General features: G+C 43.5%; 1 protein-coding gene across 1 annotated transcript; it reads left to right on the top strand.

The window, feature by feature from the left end:
• Nucleotides 1-409: 409 nt before the first annotated feature.
• Nucleotides 410-18,652, top strand: rnf216 (ring finger protein 216). The gene is made up of 17 exons (XM_046415570.1): nt 410-555; nt 1,345-1,478; nt 2,431-2,561; nt 2,701-3,975; nt 4,108-4,184; nt 4,777-4,885; nt 5,718-5,879; nt 5,963-6,074; nt 6,418-6,551; nt 7,158-7,208; nt 7,713-7,850; nt 8,674-8,822; nt 9,444-9,522; nt 14,360-14,457; nt 16,130-16,352; nt 17,205-17,274; nt 17,716-18,652. Exons 2-17 carry the CDS (start codon nt 1,412-1,414, stop codon nt 18,093-18,095), a joined length of 3,255 nt encoding a protein of 1,084 aa, XP_046271526.1. The 5' UTR covers nt 410-555; nt 1,345-1,411; the 3' UTR covers nt 18,096-18,652.
• Nucleotides 18,653-22,966: the final 4,314 nt, after the last annotated feature.

The following is a 22,966-nucleotide window of genomic DNA, read 5'->3' as shown; positions in this document are numbered from 1 at the left end:
ATTGTACATTAATTATATATAATATATTGGATTACTTTTTTATGAATTAAACAGTTTAAAGACAATCTAAACCTATCCCAATTGGAAACAGAGATGTTTTGTCTTTTTAAGATTCTGATATTTGAAGTTATGGATATCAATTTATTTTGCCATGATAGCCTTCAATTAAACCATAATATTTTTTACAAGGTGACTTCAGTGTTATTTTCTTTATCTTCTATGTGTGACCTTAACAGCTCAGTAAAGATGCCATTTAGCTTGGAGCGGGCACTGTCCACAGCTATAATCTGTGCTGCTCTTGTGGCTTTTGTACATATAAATAGAATCCATCCTGTGTCTGTGGTTTGTGTGCGTGTTCGTGCCCTGAGCCTGACGACAGTGCCGAGGACACCGTAGACTTGTAGGACTACAATTCCCAGGGGCCCACTGTCAGTACGTATCGAAATGCGTTCTGTGCGTGCCGTTGCAGCTCTTGTTTTGGCAGTTTGTTTCGATATTAACGGGTTGTCAGTCCACCCAGGAGGTGTCGTATTGGTTATCTCACACAGAGCTACGGTATTGTACATTTCTGCATGTACTTTTTTCATACATAGATCTTATACTGTACGTGGTTGTTTCGAAGCAATGTTATGGATAGAAATCCCGACAGAAGTGAGCTACCTACTTAACCTGCTAGCTAGCTAGCTAGCCAAGCTAATTATCAATAGCTTAGCTGCGAGCAGTGGTTTGTTCTCCGTGTGTGTGCGGAAATGATCGACTGCTTTCCTGGAATGTTTATTATCTCCACATCTTAAACTTTAAAATAATAGTACAGTGTTAGGACTAATGTTAAAATGACAAATACAACACAAGTTCATGTAGCTGGTATTGCAATGTTCTCGAAGTGTTACCGTCTGCTGTGTAACAACATGTAAGATTTACATTGATTTTATGCCAGCTTTGATCTGATCTAGGGCAGCTGGGACTGGGTTAGCAAATAAAGATGACGGAATGAATGTTTCAACATATTCTCTTAAGATCAGGCTGGTCAGCTTGTCTTAACAACTTTCAGATAGTCAGTTGTTATTTCTAGTTGGTGACATAAACCCTTACCCTTTAAACCGACTTCTCACGCTTTAGTCCTCTGCCCTACCATAAGCTTCCGCTTTTGGTCATTTAAAAGGTTGAGTTCTGTGTGTTTTTTATTCGCTTTGTGTCATAAGATTATTTGTGGTGCCAGGATGGCGTATGACAAATCCTACATTTCAAAGCGAAAACATTTGTCGGAATTGTAGGGGAATACCAGTCTTAACTGTGTGTGTGTATGTGTGTGTGTGTGTGTGTGTGTTTGTTTGTGTGGAGTAGATGGTACTGATTGAGCAGTGACTCTGTGTGCGGGCTGATTCGGGGTGCTGGTAAGTGTCGTTTCACAATGGCAGATGGAGGCAGCGATGACGATGTCATTCACCTGGCAAGCTTCATCGTCCACCGCAGCCAAGGTGAGGCACACCTTCACATCCTCACTTTCATCACATGCATCAGTTTGACAGTTTCCAGTTGTGAGACATTAAAACAATTATAATAAATAACACATAGCCATTTAACATTTCACATTCTAGCCTGTCAGTAAGAGCAGCTCAAATTTTCAAATATATGTGTACCCATATACAGATTTTCACATGTATAGCTTACAAACATTTTAATGAAAGCGTCACTGTCCGACACTGATACGCATATCAGAGGGTAGTGCTGAAAGATGTGCGAATATTGGGAAGTGAGTCGCAGTTTTACTGGGAATGGTTAAAAAAAAATTAAATGATGATGATGTGAATTTTGCTGTGGTCTGTACCAAAGCATGTTGACTTACGTCTAGAGAATATGATTTATACGCCAGGGCATCTCTGGAACACTACAATGCTTCATTTATAATGTTAAATTTTGACACATTTTGCCTTTTGCAGACAATTGCGGCTCTGGCAATTTGGCCATAGTTTGATTTCTGTTGTATTTCCATTAATGGTTCAGCCCTGTCGGGGCTGCGTGCCTCAGTTTGTACCTTTGATGTACCTTTATCCACTTTTCCACTCTATTTTGCCCTCACTACTGCTAAATGTTAGTATGTTCAAGTTCAAATGTAAAGACTATTATGGGGCTTGTAATCTCCTATAGTCCTGCTCTTGACTCAGGCCTCAGAACTGGAGCTGTTCTGTGGATGCAGCTCTGCAGTTGCTCCTAAACAATTTGGACATTTGGTCAACTGTAGAGGATATTTTATTCCTCAGGGATTAATGTGCCATAACAAAGATAAACATCAAACAAGAATGTTTCTGGTCAACCTAAAAAAATAAATGAATACCGGCTCATACCATGTCATTTCTTTTTTCTCTTAAAACATAAACGCTCAGGTGTTACACAGATTCTTTATATTGATATCATACTGTGTCTTTTTAGGCTCCCATACCCTTAAGAGGGAGCTCATCACCATTTCTGATGACTCGGATGAGGAGCCTGTGACTCTGGTACCTGGTAGCCCTGTGTTAGTCCCAGACGATGCTGATGATGATGACATCAGCATACTGGAGGTGACTGATGCTTTGCACACAAAGGATGTTTTGTTCTACATTTGGCATGAAATTATAAATCAGTAACACGCGTTGTGGAAGTTACAATACAGGTAACATCTTTGCTTCCTTTCATTCATGTGTTCTGTGTTTTCCACAGCCACTAACTCCTGCCCGCAGACACGTGATTCGCCCAGCAGCAAAATGGAGTGGGGCCTCGCACAACATTCAAGTTGTGGGTCATAGTAGCGCAACTTCTGGGGTTCCCACAGGGGACCCTGGTTCTGCCCCCTCTACCTCCAGAGATGCCTATGCCAACTCCCCTGCAGCAAGGACAGTCATACGAACATCAGTGCAGTCTAACGCTTCTGGACACACACATACACTGTCTCAGCCAAAACTCACAAACTCACGGGGACAGGATGGTACATCAGTAGAGCTCCAAGCAGTTTCTTCTATCCAAACCCCGTCTACCTCCACAGACACCAAGGCTAGCGCCACCACATCCAGTGCACCTTTACAAGTACTTCTTCAGCCTCAGCCAAGCACGTCAGGACTCATGCAGCCACAAGCTGGCTCTTCAGCACATGTAACGATGGAGCCCCATACGAGGACCTCTACCAGTGCCACACACTATTCTTGTGTGGCTGCAAATTCTTCTACAAAGACTGATGAAAAGGGGAGTACAAATACTCATTCACAAGACAATCCTCAGGCCAGTACTTCTGCACAGTCACACACACGGACACAGTCTCAGCCCGGTACGTCCACGCAGCTCCAGCCCAGTGGGACCCCCATCATACAGCCCCACATCATCCAGGTGAAGGAGGTGAAACAAATTGTTGTTCCCCAGCAGCCAAGTATCCAAGCCTCTGCTCTAATAACCGTACACCAGTTGCAGCCCAGACCCCAGATCCCCCTGCAGCCAGTGTCTTTGAATCGCATGCATCGCAATCTCATTCAGATTGAACCACAGCCTCTTGCCCAGGCCCCTCTGCCCCCTCAGGTGATACCAGTGATCCCCCCTGCAGTGCTAATAGCTGCAGCACCAGAGAGACTTGGACCTCCAGAGGCAGGTCACCGGATCGTCCTGGGGAGCCAGGCGCCTGGGGAGGCTGTTCCCAATCCTGTGCCCCAGGCTGGTGCCTCCGGAGTGGTCCCACCAGCCCACGGCCCCAACAGGGCGGCTAATGTGAACTCTAACCTTCCTGCTCCTCCGGCTGCCACAGCTTCAGTCCCGCATGACAGAGGAGAGGCTCATCTCATTCTGGCTCCAGCTCCAAACCCAGAAATAGTCAACCCAGCACCTGGTCTGGTCGCTGTCCCTCCTGCACCAGAGGATATTCCTCAAATAGAGGATGCAAGGCCAGGTCCCTCTGCACCACGGGAGACAGGGGAGCAGCAGTCCCTCGTTAGAACTCTTATCGCTGGTGTTGTGAGTATCACATCTGAACAGAAAGGCAATGAGCATATTAGCTGGTAAATATCAAGTCAAATGATTTTAACTGTGGTGCAGCCTCACATCTCCTCTCTTCCAACTACACCCCTCCTGTTCTGTCCTCTACAGCTGGATCTGTTCCCCGATGTCCAAGAAGCCAGTGTAGCAGAACTGATCCAAAAGAATAATGTGAAAGACTTGAATGTGTAAGAAGCATCAACCTTCTTTCCCTAGTAGGCAGCCCATTTATCTGGCCTTTTCAGCATTTAGAGCCTTTTTTTTTGTCTGAATTGATCTCATTAATTGATCTCTCTTAGTTTTGACCTTTCATTAAAACTGGATTTGCTGAGGGTTCAGTCAGATGGCGGCTTTTGTGGTCTTAACTAGAAACTAAGGTTTAAAATAAAAGTAATAAGGTTTCTCAGTTTGCTGCCGCTGTGTTTTGTAGTATGGTTATTAGCTAGCTTTCCTACTTTCATTTTAGGGATTTAGTGAACTATCATAAGTGCCTGATCTAAAAGTTTATTTAAAATGTTGCCCTGTTTTTAAAGGCTAAATATTGCTTCTGTCTGTTGGCAGACTATTAATTGGTCACTTGAACTCTAATATAGCATATTCTCATGGAAAGCAGAAAAATTAATTAATTGTACACTCCATTGTGACATATGCAAGATGACCAAGTCTCAAATCTCTGTTCTTGAATGAACACATACTGAAAGACCGCCATGCCTGTAACTCTGAGTTCTTTTTGCTTCTGCAAGCTTATTTACAAGGTGTTTCACTCTGCTGTGCTTACAGTATCTGTAACCTGCTGTTGGAGAACCCAGATTATCCAAGGAGGGAGACTGCAGCAGCCACAGTCGCACCCACCAGCATCCTACTGGAGTCTGGAGACACCCAAACAGAGGTGCATGTGACAGTCTGTTAAAACCTGTAAAATGCATTAGATGATGATGATTAGTACCGTTTTTCAGTAAAAGTAGCAATGACCAATTTTTTCTTAGCTAGGATAGATGCTTGTGATTCAAGTGCATCGCAATGTATTTCAGAAGCATCCCAGAAGCAGCTCTTAGGTCTCCTTTGCTTATAATATGGACCAATTTCCCAGTCAGCAGATCGTCACACACAGGAACAGTGTAGAGAAACCGGTCCATTCCTGTCCTCACTCCTGATCTTATATCACATCAAAATAGACAAAACCAACCATTTAACTGTGTAAACTGTGTAGTGATGGTACAAACACAAAAATAAAAAAAAAGACAAAATCAGTCAAATCAGAGCAAGTCAACAAAACTGGACAGGCACACTCTGAGTCACGCTGCAAGTCAGTGTTAAGCCAAAGAGGCGTTAAGTATGTATGTACAGTGCACATATAAACTAAAGACCTGGAAAAACAGTGAAGAGAGGATAAATTATTGCTCATTACATAATTAGGTCAGCCAATCTTAGTAGACATATTTTTCCATAATGGAGCTTTTTCTGGGTTTCTGTCATCTGATTATAACTCTGTACTGTTGTTCATCTGTATTCTTTTTCCAAGTAAATTTTGCAAACCACTATACACGCACACTCACAGACACATACGAAAGCACACAACAGGAAAGACCAATCTCACCTCAGGCTTTCTGTTTCAGAACAGCACAGCAGTCTCTCTTGTGGGAAAAACTTAGCGTCGTTTTTCATTTGTTTATCTCCATGTGTGGTTGCTCTGTTGAAGCGTCTGTTCGGCGTCTTTTCAGGTGACCGAAGACCTGTTTGACTACGCCAAACTGGGCAGGGTGGGACACGAGGCTGTGATGCAGGCTGCCGACTTGCTCATGGCTGATTTCAGGATGCTCAGTTGTCAGGACATCAAATGGGCCCTCAATGCTCTGAAGGGACACTATGCAATCACACGCAAGGTACCCTGTGCCTCTTATAAGTATTGCGCTCCCCTTTCTCTTGTTCTCTTTTACAAATGTTCCTTTATCCCCCGTTCTCCCAGGCCTTATGTGATGCTCTGAAGAAGTGGCAAGATTCAGGCGACCTCTCAGGAAAGAGACGACGGTGCAGAGCCTCCTCTGAGCGCTGCTACATTGATTTCCATTTTGAGCACGGTAAACAGACTTTTATCACTTCAGTGTGTGCTCACACCACATGCTATGATCTATCCACCTGCATGCACTTTCTTTAGGTACACTCATGTAGCAGTGCATGTAGTGTTTTTGTCTCAAGAAACACTATAACTATTCAAACAAGCCAGTCCTGTTCACTGGTAATGCATCGCTGCTATTCTTTCATCCACAATAGCTTCAGCTTGACTACAGATATGCAGCTACATCATGGGAGGACCTTTTAATACATTGTTTTGTTTCTGGTAGGGAATTATAGAAAACCTGTTTGAGTTTTAAGGTGCTGCTGCAGGATTTTTGACTTGACTAATTTCCCTCCGTTCACCAGGCTCAGTGAAGTTTGACAAGAGGATGTATTTCTTGGAGAATGACCGGCGTTACTGCAGGACATACAACAATCTGGAAGCTTCTGTGCAGAAGGAGCTTTCATTCTATCAGCAGAAGGCCAAGGAATGGGCCGAGGTACACACACACACATGCACACACTCACCCTCCTCTTCTTTCTGAGAAAGTTATTCACGAAGTCTCGCTGTCACCTCATATTACATTTCTTTCTTTATTCTTTTGAATACATATAGTTGTAAATTCTGATTCAGGCTACTGAATGGTGAGTTTAGGGAACTTTCTGCATTCTTCTTTTCCATCAGCATAGTATTACTCTGAGGATATTTGATTTTTATAGTGGAGAATACTTCTGGCTGTTATTACATTTTGTAAACAAGGTCCAGACGACCTGTACAGGCTCTCCAAATGTGTTTGGTTGCCACTTGAGTGCACTAGATTACTCATTAAATCACTCGGACGATTCAAACTCATGTAAACAGACAAATCAGTTATAGTTTAGTGTCTCTCAGCAGTATGACCATTACTAACACTGCCAAGTAAATGGTTTGCTTACTGCTTTAACAAAAAACACCAGTACATAATACTTAGTTATTAGCTATAGTTATTTGTGATGTGTTTGTCTTTGTATAAAAGTGCTAATAAGTGCAGTTTGTTTACATTTTCCCTGATATGATGCAGCATCTGGTGAGCAGCAGTTTACAGAACTGTTTTCTCTCTCTGCAGCATGAAGACTTCCTGCTGGCTCTGCAAGTCAATGAGGATGAATACAAGAAGGTAGTAAAGGCACACACCTCAACCACTCGGCTGTAACCTTCACAGTGACTCATGCTGTATGTGCTCATCACGATAACTAAATTTTATCAGGCTGTTATGTGGCAAGAGATTACAATATTGTGGTATAAAATTATTGACACTGCAGGTATTACAGGATAGATTTAACCTCATGACCTTGTTCTTTGCACTGTTATTCCCAAAGACCACACATTCAAAGGCTTGTTCACGTTAATATTGGTTAGTCAGTCACTTATATTTAAGATAGCTACATTATCAGTCTGGTTAGACTGAGAGCAATTTCGGGAACCGCGTTAATAGATCCTCCAGTATTCTCCTTCAATTCAAAGAACTGAATGTAACTGGTTTCTGCGTTGTAGACCTGATTTTACTCCTTAATCCCTTTTAGCAAGGGACTTGATGCTGTCACTAACTGTGACAAAAATGATCTCAGAATAATGAAGAACAGTTCACCTCAGAGGTGCATAACCCTAACCCTTTCTGCAGGACGGCCAGCTGATCGAATGCGGCTGCTGCTATGGGGAGTTTGCGTTCGAGAAGATGACGCAGTGTTCAGATGGCCACCTGTTCTGTAAAGAGTGCCTGGTCAAATACGCTCAGGAGGCAGTCTTCGGCTCCGGAAAGGTACGGACACGCACACACAGACAGATTTTCTCACATTTCAATTGGATGTAACTGCTGATGTTGCCAGGCAACAATAATGACTTATTCATATAAAAAAAACATTGTCTTCCTGAGCTGCAGAATTCTTATGCAAACAGATTGTGATGGTCAACTAAACGTGATGACTGTATTTATAAATTCACAGCATTAGTGCCAACTTTAGTTTTTAAAATAGATATATATATATATATACACACACACATAAAGTGTGTGTGTGTTAAAGCTCATTTTCTCCTAATTGTATGCATAAAACTGGCATACTTTGTCAGTTTACCCACCTTGAAACTTGCAGGGCACTTTTATCAACATTACAAGGTGTGGTTCCATTAGTATGTCAATGTGGTTCAGGTTTTAAGTCTCTGAAGGCTGATTTTTACTGTGCGCTGAAATGAGAAGCATCACATTTATTAATCTGTAACACTCTGTTGTGAAAGATTGCAACAAATAATGTGAAGTTTGTAAGATTCGTAGTAAGATGCACAGAGTTGTAAGTTTAATAAACTTCAATATAAATAAATTGAACCGTGTGTTCTTATGCGGTCCGTTAAAGCAGCTCTGTAATAAGTCCTCTCCCTGGTGCTGGTCATTTCTGGTCTGTGAGGCTGTAGGGTGTCATGTTGTTGTTTTGGATTGCATTGATTATAGGTAATCAATGAATAATAAAAGTTTTTAATTTGTTTACTTTTCTCAGTGACTATGTGCGTTGGCTGAAGGTGCGTGTGAGACGCACCTCTGCATTGTTTGCGTGTGAGTTAATGTGTGTATGTGTGTGTTCATGTTGCAGTCGGAGCTGAGCTGCATGGAGGGGGGCTGCCTGTGCTCCTACCCAGTTTGTGAGTTGGAGAAGGTCCTACCGGAGAACGTACTGTGTAAATATTATGAGAGACAGGCGGAGGAGGCGGTCGCTGCCACCTGTGCTGATGAACTCGTCCGGTAGGTGTTTTTACGTGTCTGCGTGTTCACACCCTGAATTTATCTACATGTGGTTGAGCTAACCACACAAACCATGTCATGTAAAACTCGAAAGTGGATCCACTTTACATGATTGCATTGTTGCACACTTGGTTCACAGTGTTTGCATCCTTTATAGAGCAGAAGTTTATTCAAGCCAAAAAAGAAAGCTTTTTAGCCTCCTTTCTTAGGAAATCTCAACTAATTTGGAGGCATCAACCTGGGCTCCGGGAAAGGGTGATGGGTATTTTTTAGAAGATGAAATGATGAATTGACAAGTGCAGAAAATAATTAGCAGGTGAATCCATAATGGAATTACTTTCTAATTGCAGCCCCAATAATTTATGATGGCAGCAGACATTTTAGTCTCAATCAATCATCATAATATTGCAGCTGCTTCTCTAAATCTTCCTGGATTTATGTAGTGAAGTGAAGTTTATTAATGTTAATTTTTTAAGGGATCTGTGCTCATGAGGGACCTTAAATGATGCCTCTGCGTTTTCTCACAGTGGGACTCTGTTGTCTGAGTTGTCTGTGTCTCGTCTATTACACATTTTGTCTTACCATCACTCCTTAACCCCCCTTCTTTTCTGGTTTTCTCAGGTGTCCGTTTTGCAACTTCCCAGCCTTGCTGGACAAAGACATGTCTCTTTTTAGCTGTCCCAATCCTCGGTGCCGCAAGGTCAGTCCTGCTCAGTATTTATTTAGTTAATGAAACACTCTGATGAGTGTATGAAACACTCTGTTGTATTGCTACTGTTCTTGTTCTTCACAGTGACATGTGAGTTACCGCTTTGGCTGTTGCACAGTATGTGTATCACATACGTTAAATCACACTGAGATTTTAGACTGGAATCCATTTGACTTCAAGAGGAGACATGAATAATTCAGTTCATGATGACAGTAAAACCTGAAAGCTCTGGTGCAGTATCCATTTCATAGATGACATCAGTGCAGCCTGGACATGAGCTGAGGATCAGAATCAGTGAGAGATGAAGGATTGATGAATAGTTTTATGGGCGCGATGAAACAGTTCCATCTGGAGAGGTCGCCACCTCCGCCTCCCTCTCTGTTTATCTCCGGTCCTCCTCCCTCTGTCTGAGGAATGCAGGGGGGAGTCATTGCTTTGTGTCTGCCAAGGATGTCACATGGATTCCAAAATCTCCATTATTCAGCAGAAACACGCACACACATACCTACAATAATTCCTCCTCCCTTCCTTCTTTCTCTTGTTGTGTCTTTTCTGTCTCTTTTTCTGTTAATGTGTCTCACACTCAGTCCTGTCTCACCACCACAATTTCTTTGGAAGACACACACACACACAGTCCTACTACTTCAGTACCTTCCCGGAAAAGGGGTAGGGAGAGATGTGTTTATTATGTGACATAATAAATGTGCAATAGGAGGACATTAATCACCTTTATCAAGCAGAAATGCCGGATATTTTCTGGTTTCAGACCCTTAAATGTGAAGATTGGCTGTTTGTCTTTGTTTGAAAATGCCACATTTGAATCTGGGAATTTGTGATCTGCGTTTCTCTGTTTTCTGACATTTTGAGCTCAAAATATGTCTTTTGAAAAAAGAATAAATAGATGAATTAATAATGAGAATCATTCTTAGTTGCTTAGCTCAGAAACTACAGGGGCAGGGTTTGCAATTGATCCTTACTTCTTTGTCAAACACACTGTGAGACTACATGAGTACAGCTTTAATTACAAAATAAGAAAGTACTGTGTGCTAGAGCTGCAACTAACAGCTATTTTCATTATCGATTAATCTCACGATTATTGTAACAATTAATCGTTTTGTTGTTAAGTCTATAAAACATCCAGAAATGTTGAAAATGGTCATAATAATTTCCCAGAGCCAAAAGTAAATTTAAAATGATTTAAACTGCTTCTTTTTTCCAACCATTCCAAACCCTAAAGACTTTATTTACCATCCTAAATGACAAAGAAAAGCATAAAATCCCTCTCTTTAAGAAGTGGGAACCAGCAAATTCAAAAATGACCTAAACTATCAATTGATCATCAAAATGGTTGGCAACTAATTCTCCTTCGATCAACTGGTTGGGTACTTGGCCAATTGTTGCAGCTCTGCTGGGTGCCGCCAGTATCGATATTAGGACAATAGACTTTCTCACATACACAGTAGTCCTCTCCAGATGTCTGACCCGTAGCTTCACTTTGATGTGTGAGCACCCTGTAAGCATATTAGTATTACAGAATTTTCCTGTAGTACACAGCCACCTTCTGTCTCCGGTCACAGTTTCAGTTTCTTTGTAGTGGCTTATGTGTCAATTTCATTGGAAGAAGGTGCTGCGTCTATGTTGTCATTTCCCTAAATTTAACCATACAGACCTCTGAGCTTTTAAAAAAATAAAGTACAAATGAGGATGTTCATCCTTCCTCCTGCAGTTCTGCTCATTTTCCTGTAGGTGGAGCCAGAGGTTCACAGTGGCAGCAAACTGCACAGCTGCACCCCATTACATACTCATACACACGCCCAAAGATACAAAAAAGTTAGGCATGCTCCAGATGTCTGTTGGTCTGATCCTTTTCTGAATATTATTGTGCAGATAATTTTTAGGTCAACTGGCAATTTTATTCTCACTGGTGTTAAATTGAGACTTTTGAGTTGAAGGGAACAGCTCTCATGCTCTTTTGTTGTATAGGATGTCAAGTGCTACAGAAAGTTAACACCACTTGCTTCCTGTTAAATGTGTTTAGGAATGAGGATGTGAGTTTGTGTGATTGCTGTGGTGTGTGTTTTCTGCGGTTCCCCTCTTTGTGATGGAAACCCCCTAGCAAAACCAGCTTCTTGTCACAAGAATACAGTTACTACAGACAGTCTTTCTTTTTCATTGTTCCTGTCTGGCCCCCGGTGGCCATCAGTCATTGTACAGTCGGCCCTGCAGTCCGCTCAGGCTGCTAGTAGGGAGGGGCTTCATTATGTAACTGACACACTTCCATAGGCCCACCCGCCTTGTCCCACACCACTGCCTCATTGGCTGGCTGCACCGGCCACTCCCCTCGTACTGGTTTCTTACTGGTTGAACACACTTACGCTGTCATTTCAAATGTGGTTCAGATCAAGTTTGACCCAGATTCTCCTCCCTCTCTTTTCTTTTTTCCTGCTACTCTCTCTTGGCTCTGTCTGACCTACGCGAGCACACACACATATGCACACAAGCACATACTAATGTATTCCACATGTGGTTATGAGGACATTTGGCCTGGATTTGCTCTGTGTGTGATTACTTCATGAAAGTAGAGGAATGTAAAATGTAGGCCACTGGACAGCTGTCACAGTGCAAACAAGAACTGGGTTTGTGCACCAGAGTATTTGTGCATCTGTGAGCGTTGTGCTGCAGCAGTTGGCATTTTGTGCATCATGACACATGCTGCATATCTCATCACTTCTCCCATCTTGTATCACAGAGCGTCAAGCTGTGCCATGTTAGACATTCATTTCTTTTGTTCCTCCCTGCCCTTTGCTCTGCACTCAAATTTGATTGCAGTAAAAGCCACCTCCACACACAAAAAAAAAACACACTCGTGCACACACACACACAAAAAAAAGCACACACTCAGTATAGTCCCCCCAGTCAGAATCTCTGCAAGCTGCTTGCACTGCCTTATAAGGGCTGCTGCAGCCTGCACTGCAAGAAAAGCAAAAGATCCAAAGGGCGAGAGTCAAGGTATGAATGAAGATGATGGAAGGAAATGCTGGGTGAGAGGGCAGGGAGGGTGAGAGGGGAGGGGGGGTGAGAGGGAGGAAGAAGGGCAGGACCCAAGGGAAAGGAGCACAATGACTAGAGATGGAGGACGAGTAGGAACAGGTTAGGGAAAGGGTTGAAGGTGTGCATGTGAGGACACATGTTGCTGCCATTTAAACATCATAAAGTTGGGTGTGCGTGCAAGCGTGTGTGTCTCTTCAACTGTCATCACATTTTAATTACACACTCTTAGTGACTCTTAGTCACCTGGGGGTTGTTACCAAAGGTTGACTCTGATGTCACCGGCTGTATTTTTAGCCACGCTATAAGAGCTCAGGTGTGTTCCTCATTTCCAGTAGCTTGTCAAACAGGTCACACACACCTAGTCACCCTGTCACTCTCTCTCTTTCTCTCATGCTGTTGCTCTTCCTGCTCTGTCAGTTACCACTAGGGGGTGATCTTTCACCGCTCTGCCTTCTGTCCTCCTCCCTTTCTCACTTTGTGCCTGTCTGTCTTTGTGTGATCTGGCTTTTTCTTGACATTTGAGTTCAGCTCCACACCTCTTGACTGGTACATAACCTGTCCTCCTCCTCCTCCTCCCTTTCTCTTCCTCTGAACACCCTCATTTAGCTGTATTCATGGACTGGGGAGAGTTTTGTCAATATACTTTATGCTTGTTTCACACACACACACTCCCATGTTTCTCGAATATGTGTCATGATTCTCTCTCCCTCGTGAATCGGAAACCCTACAGAAATGTGGGTTTTACATTTCATGTTTGAAAAGGGCTCACCCTCAGCTTGAAGCGACCAAAGAGGCTCCACAATTTGACTGTGGAGAATATTCAGTGTTTCCATCTAAACGGTTCCAAATGCCAACAAAAACTCTGGCTTCTCGTTCTCAGATCCACACCCTCTGGCTGACCTTGCACGCACACACACACACACACACACACACACAGACACAGCTGTGTCAGTGAATATTGTGAGAACTACAAGCCTGTAACGCACGCACAGTAACTGAAGGGTCTGTAAAGAGGCTGCAGGATGTAGAGGGAGTGCCTCTTACTGATGCAGGGTTTCCTTTGGAGGTTGTGGTTCAGACTGGAGGGCTCTGTGGAGTTATGGATCAAACTGTGCTGCCTCAACTGTCATATGTCAGGCACTTCAATATTACATGAGCAGGTTCAAATATTTATGGTGACACCACTTAGCTAAGGCTTAGCAAGTGACGCAACCCTTAGTGTGTGTGTGTGTGTGTGCGTGGCGATGCTGTCTGCCCAACGTGTCCTTTAGCTGAACATCTTGGGCCGACACATCGATGGAGGCTGTAGGTTGGAGGATGGAGTTGCTGTTTCTAGGCAACCAAGCAGTCAGGGGCGAGCAAATCACACTCTTGCTGCAGTCACACACACACACACACTCTCACATTTGCAGGGAGAGCCACACCTAGCTGTGTGTCTGTAGACGTCCAAGTCCCTGCAGTGGCAGCAGCAGCAGCATTTTGAGCAGACTCTGTGGAGGAATGTCTGGACTGCAGCGTTTCACTTATTCAGCAGATACTGGAATAATGTGAGAGGAGGAGGAGTAGTGATGGATGGATGGATGGATGTGGTGTGGAAATGTGGCATCATCTATTGGTGTATGATGATACATTAGGAAATTTATGTGTGAATAAACCTTACGAGGAGATGTAATGGTGGTAGATGATAATGAAACGTTTCTTTTTTTGTTTTTGCTTTCTCATTTTTTCCAGTCCCTCAGTAGCTTTTGTCACATTCCTTTCTTGTGTTTTTCTTCAGGAGAGCTGCCGAAAGTGCCACGTCCAGTGGAAGCAGCACGTGGGGAAGACGTGTGAGCAGGTCCTGGAGAGAGACGAGATCCGCATGAGGGTGCTCTTGTAAGTGGTCTCGCAGAAACAAGCAGGCCTCTGTCAGACTCCTGTATCAACACACTAACACTCTTTATTCCTTTTGCTTTGTGGTTATTTCTTATTATTTCTAAACTCTAAATAAGTAACTACGTATTAAATATTAGAGACCAAACATTCAGTTTGAGCTGCTTTCATTTTAAATTATACCAAACAGCACACACTTCTTTCCCACCTTTTGAAACGGTCTGGTGCTTTTCTTGTTGCCGCATTTTTTAGCATCTTCTGGTATTATCTTCTGGAGATTGAAAATCAAACTTTCTCATCAAAAACACACTAGAGACAGCTCCATGATCAGACTCACATAAATCATCTGTCATTTTAATACTTGACATGACAAAGAATGTTTATAAACACCTCAGCAGTATTCCCAGTTATCCAAAGTTTGTTTTCTCCTTGAACATTTTGACTCTTTGAGAGCATCTCTGTTTTTTCGCTGTCCACTCTGCTGCTCCTCACTCAGAGGATGCTGGGTAAACGGATCAATTTCCCGGACAACGCTCCAGGAAGCGAAGTGGACCGGCTGCTTCCTGTGAGCCAGCCGGTCCGCAGGCAGGACTTCCTGTTATGATCTGTTCACAGATCTTCTTACTTCCTGGTGCTGAAAAAGACAGGAAGTGGCCTGGTGGAAAGATCAGTGGAGCAGGTCTGAGCAGCATTGGTTTTAACAGAACATAAGTGAAAGAATCACTCATGTCCCACCAGCACACTAACTCCAAATGTATCAATTCAGTCATCAAAAGTATCAAAGAAGACTATCATATATATGAAACATGTAGGGAAAAATATTAATATATTCTACATGCCCAAAGAAAATCTGAATGCATATTAACCCCAAAATCTAAACACATACACATCATATTTTTTGGTTAACTTAGTTTAAAATATGGACATCAACTAGAGGCAATACCGAAAATAGATGTAAAAACGTTTTATTTCATGTTTTTGCCTCAGATTTCTTAGTGTTGAAGGGTAAAGATGTAAAAAAAACTTTTTTACCTTTGGAGAAGGAGTCTTATGCCTCCTCTTCCTCCTCTTCTCTGTGAGGTTCTAACATGCTGGATGTCAATGTATGTCTTATAGGTTTGCCTCCTTAAAATGCACTGCCACTGGGTTGTGTTGGTCCCGAGGGCAGATGCAACTTCCTTGTTGGACTTTTCTTGTTGATAAAATTGTAATGACAACATGAGAGAAAAAAGTTTTGGCTGATGCTTTGACAGTGCAGCACACAGTGGGATCTTGGTCTCACTGTTGCCGTTCAAGGCTGCCTGTTTATTCTTGTATCCCACGGTCATGTTGACTTTATGATAAACCTGCAGCAGGCGACTAAATTAAAAAAAACATTTCATGGGAAAGCTGTACATGTGTTTGACCCTGAAACAAAAACTCAAGGTCACGGCCTCTAACACAACCAAACTAACATAAACCTGAGCTGCAGACACACGTTTTCATGTCTCTTCATGAGTTTAAAAAAAAAAAGAAAAACTGTACAAACGCTGTCCTTGGGATACGCAGGGGAACGTTACCTGCAGCCACTGAGTCAGAGGTTTTTCTACAGCACTGTTGTCTTTCTTTTTGTCTCTCACTCCCCTCTGCATCTACCCTTTTAACCTCTTGTTTGTCCATACTCCTTGTGCTGCAGTGAGGAGCGCATGACGGCAGCTCGGGTGAGGAAGTGTGTCAAGTGTGGGACGGGCCTTGTCAAGTCGGAGGGATGCAACCGGATGTCGTGCCGCTGTGGCAGCTTCATGTGCTACCTCTGCAGAGAGCCCATCACCGGGTACAATCACTTCTGCCAGCACGCACGCTCTCCCGGCGCTCCCTGCCGCCATTGCCGCAAGTGCTCCCTCTGGACAGACCCCACGGTAATCCATCAGACGTGTTGACTAGCAGTGTATTGGTTGCTTCTTGCTTGGCTTTGGCTCTTCAGTTTTCTACTTCAGCCAGTACCCATCTGGTCCCAAGATGCACCTGTGGACCTCTACGTTCACAAACATGTCAATTATCTCTCCCTCCACTTGACCCTGACCCTCTGACTTCTTGGTAGCCCATAGCTTCTCTGCCAACCAGAGCCGGTCGAGATCTGGGCCTGAAGGCATTGCCAAGAAATGTCTAAATACTGTTAACCATTGGAGGGTTGGTAAAGGGGGCCAATTTCTGTCCCTTCATTACTACTACACCCGTCAGTTTAGACCACATTGTCTGATGGCAGCTCTGACCTGTCTGGAGACAGTTCTCACCAGACTCAGACACAAGAGGTCTACAATTAAACAGGCACTGTGTTGGCTGATGCTTGGATTATAGTTGTGCATAACAAGGTTAAAACATAGCTCCCAAGCCTCTGCATGCACCCACCAAAAGCTGCGCTACACAATAAGACTGCAGAGATCCCATGTGAGGATCACACAGACTGTGATTGGTCAGCTTTAAGTGTTCTCCTACAGGTGACTAATACTAGATGTCCACTGGAGATTGTCACTAGTAATGGTTCAGCTCAGCAACGCCACAGGCTACAAACTCAGAAATGACAGGGTCGTGTCTCACAGGAGTACTGCTGTATTAATAGTATTAGCATTAGTAGATAATCCTGCTGCATTGTGTTGCATTGTGTTGTAAAGGTGTCACATTGTCACATTTCAAGTTAATTAAAGACAGTAAAACAGTTGTTGTCTTTGTCTTACTGGAAACAATAATAACTTCTGTGTGTGCTTCTGCAGCAAGATGACGAGCGAATCATACAGGAGATCCAGAAGGAAGGCGAGGCAGAGCTGAATAAGAAGTCCGCAGGTCAGTTACCGAGCTTCAGCAGCACAATATACAACATACTGTATTTCTCAGTATTTCTGTCCCATTAATCACCACTCATAATTTTATTTAGACTGATTTAGAGATCTGGTGATTTATTTTTCCCCAGCAGGGAAACGTTGCACTGCAGCAACATTAGTCTTCCTCTCTGCTGCTTCCTCTTTGTCTTTATATCCATTATTTATTCAGACAACTTGGCTGTTTACAGCACGAACCGGCAGCAGTTGCAGGGGTGTTTCCTGTGTTTGGTTTGCCTCAGTGTGTTTGTGTAAAATATGTAAGGCAGGTAAGGACGAACAAGGGTTAGATCCAAACCTCCAGGCAAGTCTTACAACATGCCAACATGCTATGAAGTCCAGCAGGAAGATCAGATGGGGCTGCTGCTGCTTCATCGATAACTTTCATTTTTTCTTCTTCCCTCAGATAATTCAGGGAAGAGGGTCGGCCCTCCTCCAGAGCCAATCATCGACACCAAACGACCACGCGTGGGTCCGCCCCCCGAAAACCCACCCAACCAGAACCCCCTGGCCCCTCCTCACCCACAGGCGGTACAAGCTCCCCTCTTCGTGCCTCCACGCGCCCGCTACCCACCAGCTCACCTCCAACCCGCGCTGTTCATGGCCCCGCTGCCCCCGGCGCCCTATGTCCCCCCTTTACAGCACCTGCCCCCCCTGAACAATAACAACAACAACAACAACAACCAACACCATCACCACCACAACCCTCCTGTCAACCCTCATCACCACAACATGGACCTGCCCATGCACTACGGGCCCCCGCACCGCTACTACAGGCGCTTTTAACACACACGTCACTCTGTGAGTGTGTGTTAAAAGCTGAGTGAGAGTGTGTAAATTCTGGTGTGATCAGTTCATCTTCAGGCACACACGCTTGCTCACTACAGTCATACTTTTCATTTCAGTGCTGTTTTTGAGATCAGGTAATTTTTTTTTGTCACCTTTCGCTCTTCATTCTCCCTCATCCATTTTCAAAACTCTTGTAAACTCAGATACGTATTTTTGATCATCCACTTGACCCGTTCTTTTCTGCTTCAGATGATAAAACACACTGAAATGATAAGTGCCTCTGTAGAAAGACACACAGTCGGACACTTTGCCTTCTTCCGCTGAACTTGGGACTTCAGGAATGAAGTGGATCCCCGTGTTACGTGTTCCTCTTTTCTGATTGACTATTGGTTGAACTGATGAATGGTATACAGTCTTGAAACACATATTTCCAGTTTATACAGATATTTTTGAGTACGTAATTGAAAAAAAAAAAACAGTTAGCATTCCCTTCTGTATCTTTTGTGTAACATGTGTGAAACCACACAGTTTTCTAATAAAGTTTTCATTTCACATTTCTTTGAGTTTCTGTCACATAAGGTTTTATGTTTCTATAAAAAGTAATTTTTCTGCAGAAAGAAATATGTTCTCGCTACCATTCTGCCTGTCCGTCTCACTCAGTCATACCGTTTAGTCTGTCTGTCTTTCTGTCTCTCTCCCCTCGTTCATCTGTCTCTCCTCCTGTTCCCTTGTCTCATGCTGGAAGAAAAGGGGCTGACTCATGATAAGTGAGCCCCCAGGCTATGCACCAATCACCTGACGGAGCGGGTGCTTTCCACCAATCATGGCGTAGCTACAGCTGGGCTTTGTGATGTTACTTAGAGAGGGGACTTCTTTGTTCAGCCAAGTGTGCTGTGAGTGTGACAAATCACTTTGATACACACACACACACACAGTCTCTTGTTTCTGCATGCAGACTATGAAAGTAGCACAGCGAACCCCCGTTTTAGCCCTGGGGTCCTAATGGTTTTAGTCATGGGTGGGATGAGACAGACTGTGTTTGTATGAGGGCCAGAATTAGACTTTAATCAGATTCAGCATCTTTAACACCAGCCGAGCCATCATGAATGAAATAATGTATGTTGTATTTAAAAAAGGCACACAGTGGCTTCCACACAGTCTACAACACCATGAATGGTAGAGTTACAACAGTTTCTTACTATGTATGTCCGGCATGCGGAGACAGCAGCAACAGAACTCATGAAATATGTGATTTAATGTTTTCAAATTATATTATAACAAATCTTATTTGAATTTACAGAATTTACATTGTGGTTATGTAGCTTTACTTAAACCATATGACTGAAAGTCAGTGGAACACCATTAGTCATTCTTTTAGAGGAGAGGAGCAACCTGAAAACATAGCAATGCCTTTGAAACAGTACTCCAGATATTTTGTCTTGCACATTTCTAAAGTCAATGAACGTATTAAACAAGAGTCTGCACGAGGCTGTACTGCCTCAAAGCAGCAGCTGCTGAACCTGCTTGCCGAAGCTCATCGCAATTCATCCAGTAGTTCAGTCAAAACAAAATATTAGCCTTGTCACTGCACTGGAGGAACAGTCAGGGATTCTCCGGCGTCAGTAGGATTCATACTCTGGGAACCATGAATATCTTTCATTTCCCCTTCCCTGCAGACAATGTCTTTCAGACTTTCCCACAGCTTCATATTGAAAATGTTTATTTTAACAGTTTACATGTAAGTGTAAACAAAGCCAACACACGTCTACACTTTTAATCACTATAGCATCAGACTTGACCACAGCAGACAACTCTTGACGTTACTGCCGGCTGAGTGGCACTCGCCATGATGAATAAAATGATCCTGATGTGTCAATAGGTTCACATGAGTGTGTGACTCCCATGACTGCCGTGAACATGATGGCTGCTCAGCTGAGTGTAATCGCCCTTCAGAAGCCCTGACCCCACCTGTGACCCTTCACCCTGACTGTCACTGCTGCTCTGAGGACAAAGCTGTGATTTTCTTGGATCGCTGAAAACAATCACGTCTTCTTTCTGATTAAACCGTTTGATACTGTGACATATTCTTTTCCGGTCCTTGAAGACACCTCGGGGCCCGCCAAACGAGCATGTGGGTCATGGATTACGGTTGAATAGCATTATAGAGTATAATCTGCTAATGACTCTTTAATTCAAAGAACAAAGGACTTGCTTAAGTGATGTGATACAGGAGACTTCAGGCAATGTGGTGCTGTCAATTGAATACTCTCACTCTGAAATTAACATGCAGTCAGATGGAGCTACATAGAGTTAGTGGTTTAAATACACACACGCTGCTGTTACATTTGGAACAGATAGTCATTGTGCACAGAAAGATGAATCCATACTGACTTTGGTGATCAGGTCACAAAGTATGAAAGTATTAAAAATGTATTCATCTGCTACTTTGGTTTATGACCAGATACCTGTAAACTAATTACATTCTCTACAGTTAACTTGTTTTTCTACTCTTTCTTTTAATCTCTGATGTTCAGTTATGTTTTTTATGCAATAAGTAAAGCACCGTTAATTTTCACTGCGTATGAAATGGGCCTCATCTGCCTCAGGATGTAAATAGTGTAAATCAGTCAGCAGAATACCAGCATCACTGTTCCCTATTCAAGCTCTGGAAACAAACACTCAGCCCCTTCAGTGAGTAGCTGGTGAGATCCCGATGCTCTGAATAGGTTTTGATGAGAACGATTTGAAATCCTGAATATATGAACCAGACTTGACCTGCGTATCTCCTGGGACACCTGAGACGGACAAACACCACCTCTGCTGCAGCTTCCTGTTATTCTGCATTCATGATTCTGTTGCTAGTGTGACTATAACAGTACGTGTCCACACACACACACATATATGTTCTTGTATCTTCTGTGGTGACCTTCATACATTGTGTGTGTGTGTGTGTGCGCATGTTAAAGCCCTCTGCTGCCTCATCCACAAGGACTGCTGGTGTGTGTCAACATTTGCTCCCCAGATGGTTTCTGCTGCTCTACCTCCGCTGGCATTGTTTGAGTCTGTTATTGTTTGTGTGTATCTGTAATGAGTGTGTGTATTTTTAATGAGCATGTGCTCATGTGCTCACAGCGGTGAGCTCAGGACAGCTGCTCATACAGCCTTTGTAAGATATTTCATACCTGCCTACCTGGTGATGACTGTGGTTAAACAATAATATATTCTTACATTAGTCATTTCCTTTCAATTTTTGGTTTGCAGGATTTCTTGACCCTGCAAACATCCAACTGAGCTTTTGAAATGAAGACTTAACCTCACTGTTGTGACTAAAAAGCAACATATTGTCGCTGGAAACATCTTGATCACCACCAAAATCCTAATCGTTTCACAGAAATCCATTTGTATTCTTTTCAGCTATAGTGCTGACAAAAGTGTTTGGTGATGGTTAACTACTGAAACCTCCTATGCTGGTCAGTTGACTACTGAAACATCAACAACATCTTCCAGACGGATAGCCATAACATTTTTACAGACATCTGTGAGACTATGAGGTTAACATCTGTGGTTATGAGTGAAATGCGTGAACAACTTTGGGATGGATTAACATTACGTCACAAAGTTTTATGTTCTCCAGAGCCAAATGACTTGATCAGTTAATTTTTCACCGAGTGATCATTATAATGATAGCATAGTCGCCATCTCATGTTGGCTGTGTTAGCCTGCGCACAGCCTCACAGAGCCGTTAGCATGGCTGTTTCAGAGAGAATGCATTGCTATAATTTACTATACATGGCTTTCTTAAAGGTATAGACATGCCGACAGCAGGTTTGCTCCGACAAAACATACATATTAGATGTGGAGGTGCCCTCTCGGTTTATGATGGCTGATCTGTCATATTGAGTTAACCCGTACAGACCCGTGTTGGTCCTTCACATCCCCTAAAGAGATTACCGACTGACCCAGTGACCCACTGCCAGGCCACGTGAGTGATAGAAAAATATGGGTGCATGTATATTTGATTAGAGAGAGGAGTGCTGGTTGAGAGGCAGATGAAAGATGAAAGGGATACACACACCCTGCAGTCGAGGGGATGGGAGGAATATAAGAGCAGTAGAGATTTGGGGCAGTACAGCAGAGCTTGGCCTTGTGCTGTTTCCTCAATGATGTGGTCTTTTCTGATCAAAGGCAGACATCCACCTCCTCCCCCTCTTTCTGCTCCCCAAAGTTCCTCATCCTAACCTCCCTAAACTCTATGAACCCCCACTGTTCTCAAAACCACACAAGCTTTCCTGGGCCTCAGTCATCCTGCCATTTGGATGGAATAAAGCTTTTTGACTCACCTTTTCGATTCAGACCTCTCAGCTTTTAGCAGCTGGCGTTCCCATGGCAACAAGGGAATCAGTTGAGGTGTAGGGGGGGACTCAGATGTGGGTGGAGACGGCAGCCATTTCGCACACAGCCACTCCTCCCTCCTTCCCTGATTTCACTCGTTCATTTGTTCTGAGAGAAAGACAGAGTGAGAGCGAGAGAGAGCGAGCCAACCAGCCGGCTCTGCCTGCAGCATGACACCTCACCCACAAACCGCTGCAACCATTTCTGGGATCTGGGTCATATTTTATGTGACTCATCTTTTCAGCAGAACAGGGATGGGGGGTGGGGGTGGGGGGGGTACGAAGGACTGAGAGATTAATGAATAGATGGTTAAAGCAGGCAGAGAGAGAGAGAAAGATCGGGGAGAAAGATTAGGTAGGAGGGGGACATGAGGCTGCAGAGGGAAGGAGATTAGTTGGAGGGGTGGTGTGTGTTTGTTTTGCCGTGTTGGGTGTTCCTCTGGGATCAGACTACAAGCCTGATGGGTAGCTGGGGGA

This window comes from Scatophagus argus, chromosome 16, assembly GCF_020382885.2.
Source record: "Scatophagus argus isolate fScaArg1 chromosome 16, fScaArg1.pri, whole genome shotgun sequence".
NCBI classification, from domain to species: Eukaryota; Metazoa; Chordata; class Actinopteri; family Scatophagidae; genus Scatophagus; species Scatophagus argus.
The sequence above is the reverse complement of the archived record's forward strand: the minus strand, read 5'-3'. Positions and strand labels throughout refer to the sequence as shown.